At 47.9% G+C, this 4008-nt stretch overlaps 1 protein-coding gene and 1 gene segment (V, D, J or C); both read right to left on the reverse strand.

Moving 5' to 3' along the window:
- The window catches only part of LOC106935387 (nuclear factor 7, ovary-like), a 13286-nt gene that overhangs the window by 5388 nt on the left and 3890 nt on the right, over positions 1 to 4008 (reverse strand). Inside the window, exon 2 of the mRNA XM_015015831.1 lies at positions 6 to 266. Coding sequence (XP_014871317.1) covers positions 6 to 257 — 252 coding nt within the window. The 5' untranslated portion in view covers positions 258 to 266. The remainder of the gene's footprint in view (positions 1 to 5; positions 267 to 4008) is intronic.
- LOC106935388 (Ig kappa chain V-V region K2-like) overlaps positions 2081 to 4008 on the reverse strand; it is an 11498-nt gene continuing 9570 nt past the window's right edge. Inside the window, 1 exon segment of the V gene segment in view lies at positions 2081 to 2180. Within this exon segment, the coding sequence occupies positions 2081 to 2180 (100 nt within the window).

The following is a 4008-nucleotide window of genomic DNA, read 5'->3' on the forward strand; positions in this document are numbered from 1 at the left end:
CTGGCTTCCTGCTGAGCTTTAAGTCTGAACTGATCAACCATCTCTTTGATGAAGGTGTTGACTCTCAGCTCAGGTTTAGGGGTGAAAAGCTCATTACACAGAGGACACTTATAGGGGCCATTTCCATCCCAGTGCTGAGTGATGCAGGTCTTGCAGAAGTTGTGTCCACATGGTGTGCTGACTGGATCAGTGAACACGTCCAGACAGATGGAGCACAGAAACTGATCCTCAGACCGCAGGCTGCTGCCAGAAGACATGTCTGAACTCTGAGGACAGAAGACACAGATCAATGATTAGCAGATTATCTGATCTGAAGGTATGAGATGTTCTGATCAGGTTCCATGAAGGGAGTTCAGCGGGAGTAACAGCCTAAGTAGTGAGGTCCAGACTTCCCTCTCCCCAGCCACTTGGGCCAGCTCTTCCAGGGGAATCCCAAGACATTTCCAGACCAGCAGAGAAACATAGTCCCTCTACTGTGTCCTGGGTCTTCCCCTGGGCCTCCTCCTGGTGGGATTCAAAACTCCTTACCGGGGAGACATCCATCCTAACCAGATGCCTGAGAACTGACTCCTCCTGACGTGAAGAAGCAGCGGCTCTACTCTGAGTCCCTCCATGATGACCGAGCTTCTCATCTTATCTCTAAGGGAGAGCTGCTTGTATCCGTGATATCGTTCTTTTGGTCATGACCCAAAGCTCATGACCATAGATGAGGGTAGGAATGTGGATCGACCGGTAAATCAAGAGCCAGGCCAATTCACCTGTCAATCTTCCGCTCCATTTTTCACTCATTCGTGAACAAGATCCCGAGATACTTAAACTCCTCCACTTTTGCAGGACTGCCCCCCCGACCCAGAGAAGGTACTCTACCTTTTTCCGGCTCAAGACCATGGCCTCAGATTTGGAGGCACTGATTCTCATCCCGGCCGCTTCACACTCGGCTGCAGCGAGAGCTGCAGATCACGACCTGATGAATCCAATAGGACCTCATCATCCACAAAAAACAAAGACGCAATCCTTAGGCCACCAAAGCTGATCCCCTCAGCCGCTTGGCTGCACCTAGAAATTCTGGCCATGAAAGTAATGAACAGAATCGGTGACAAAGGGCAGCCTTGGTAGAGTCCAACCCTCACCGGAAACAAGCCTGACTTACTACCGGCAATGCGGACCAGACTCTGGCACCAATCATACAGGGACCTAAAAGCCTGTATCAAAGGTACTCCCACAGTGCCCCCACAGGGCTCCCTGAGGGACAAGGTCCTTCTCCAAGTCCACAGATCACATGTAGACTAGCTGGACAAACTCCTATACGTCCTCTGGCACCGACAACCTCATGGCCACAGCTCTGATAAGACACCTCAACAACAGAGGCACGGAACATGGTCCACTCAGACTCAGTGTCCCCCTGTAACATGTTCATAACTCTTCTGAAGTTGGAAGTTAAAGCTCCATCTCACAGGAGACTCTGTCAGACAATTCTAGCAGACCCTCATAATATGTTTGGGCCTGCCAGGTCTGACCGGCTTCCTCCCCACCGCCAGAGTCAACTCACCACAGGTAGTGGTCAGTGGACAGCTCTGCACCTCTTCAAGGTATGTCCAAGACATACGGTCACAGATCTGATGAGACAACAACAAAGTTAATCATTGAACCGCCACCTAGGGCAGACGTGTGCAACTCCTGTCCTTGAGAGCCAGGGTCCTGCAACTTTTAGATGCGTCTCTACTTCAACACTCAGGAGTCAAAGAATGAGGTCATTAGCAGGACTCTGGAGAACTTGAATTCACTTAGGAGGTGATTCAGTTGTTTAATTGAAGTGTGTTGGACCAGAGAAACATCTAAGAGTTGCAGGACACTGGCCTTCGAGGACCAGGATTTCCCCACCCTCAGCCTTGGATGTCCTGGTGCCAAGAGCACACATGGACAACCTTATGCCTAAACATGGTGTTACTAATAGACAGTCCCTGACCAGCACAGAAGTCCAACAACAGAACAACATTCTGGTTCAGATCAGTGGGGCCGATTCTCCCAATCACAGCCCTCCAGGTCTGATTTTTATTGCCCATGTGAGTGCTGAAGTCCCTCAGTAGAAGAAGGGAGTCCCCAGGAGGGGCACTCTCCAGTACCCCTCCCGGGGACTCCAAGAAAGCGGGGCCTGGCTCCAGAAATGACTGGCCTTCTGTCTGTACCAATAAAATGATTTACATAAACAGGGAGAACAGTCTGTAAGAAGCTGGTCAGGTGGCAGCTGGCAGTGTCTCGCTGTGGACTTTGCTCCTATATATCATAAAATAGCATTTTATCTCATCAGAATTATTTACTGTGATTATTCCAACAGGGAGAGTCTTTCTGCAAACTTTAAACTGGGAGGAGCCTTCCTGTTATCAACTGAAGCTCAAACTACTTCTTTTCCTTTCGGCTTTTCCATTTAGGGGTCACCACAGAGAGTCACCTTGTAACCTCATGTCTCCACCTGAGTCCCTCTCATTCACAAATGTATTCTGTCTTGACACATCTAAACATCACTTCTCTCTATCTCTTGAGATTTTCCTCCACCTGTTTTCTGCTCTCACCACAGATCACAATGTCATCTATAAACATCATAGTCCATGGAGATTCCTGTCTAACCTCATCAACCTGTCAATATCCGCAGCAAACAGGAAAGGTTCAGAGCCGATCCTTGGTGAAGTCCCACTTCCACCTTAAACTCCTCTGTCACTCCTGCAGCACACCTCACCACAGTCTTACATACAGGTCCTTCACCACGCTAACCTGTTTCTCTGCTTCTCCAGACTTCCTCATGCAGAACTACAGCTCCTCTCTACATCAATAAAAACACAATGCAGCTCCTCTGACATTCTCTGGACTTCTCTATCAACATCCACAAAGCAGACATTATATCTGTAGAACATTTTCTTGACATGAAACGCTGCTGCTGCTCACAGATCCAAACCTCAGTCTGGCTTCAGCAACTCTTTTCCATAACATTGAATGACTCTTCGACTTCATTCCTCCACAGTTGTCACAGTGTTTTTCATCTTCCTTGTTCTTGAAAATTGGCACCAGCACACTTCCCCTCCATTCTCCAGGTGTTTTCTCACTCCCTCTGACCTTATTGAACAGATTAGACACTCCCATACCTCCACAGGATCACCAACTGCCTTCCATGTTTCATCCCAACTGCTACTGTCCAGCCAAACAGAGTGTTCCCTTTGTTTGGCCTCTTCTTCTTAGCTGCTCTTTCACTGTATCCTCACTTCTAGTTTAATTTAACTCAGAGGTTCCCAAACTGTGGGGCGCGCCCCCTAGGGGGGCCGCCATATCTTTGCAGGGGGGGCGTGGGAAGCCGTCTGGATGAAAAAAACAAAAACAAAACATGAACACTGTATGCGCTGGGTTTTTTACCTTAGAATGGCCAACTCTCTGTTATTCCTATGTCAATTTGATACAGTAGAGGCATCCAAACTTTTCATATTTGTGTCCTCTGTCACTTTTATCAGCAGTTAAAACTGTTTAATCCGTTGTTAACATGTTGTAACCTGTTTTTCCGAGCCGCCTTCAAACGCAACATGAACGCTGAGACGCTCGCGCTGGGTTTCCACCTGTGAAGGAGACCTGCTGCTGCTGTGGAGCTACGTAGGTTTGTGTTAGAATCACGGCAGCAAACCAGCAAAACGCAAAGAACTTTACACAGTTTTTCCCTCCAAACTAACCGACTGAGTTGAGTAAAGCTGCTGGATGCAGGTAATGTTAGCTAAAAGATGACTAGCTAATATCAATACAGAACCTTAAGCTTAACAAGTACCTTGTAGGCTACCGATGTTGGTGTCTATTTTCAGCTACGTACATTCATTTTGCCCCCAAAAAAGTCGATATCCCCCCCCGTCACACGGGTCGTTTTAACCCGACAACCCATTGTTATCCCTAGGGGGGGGCAGAAGAAAAAGTTTGGGGACCACTGATTTAACTGAAGCTAAATTAAACTGACAGTTGAACTGCTGATGGAATAAT

Source organism: Poecilia latipinna, unplaced genomic scaffold (genome assembly GCF_001443285.1).
Source record: "Poecilia latipinna isolate Pla-1442-1.1 unplaced genomic scaffold, P_latipinna-1.0 Scaffold1958, whole genome shotgun sequence".
NCBI lineage: Eukaryota > Metazoa > Chordata > Actinopteri > Cyprinodontiformes > Poeciliidae > Poecilia > Poecilia latipinna.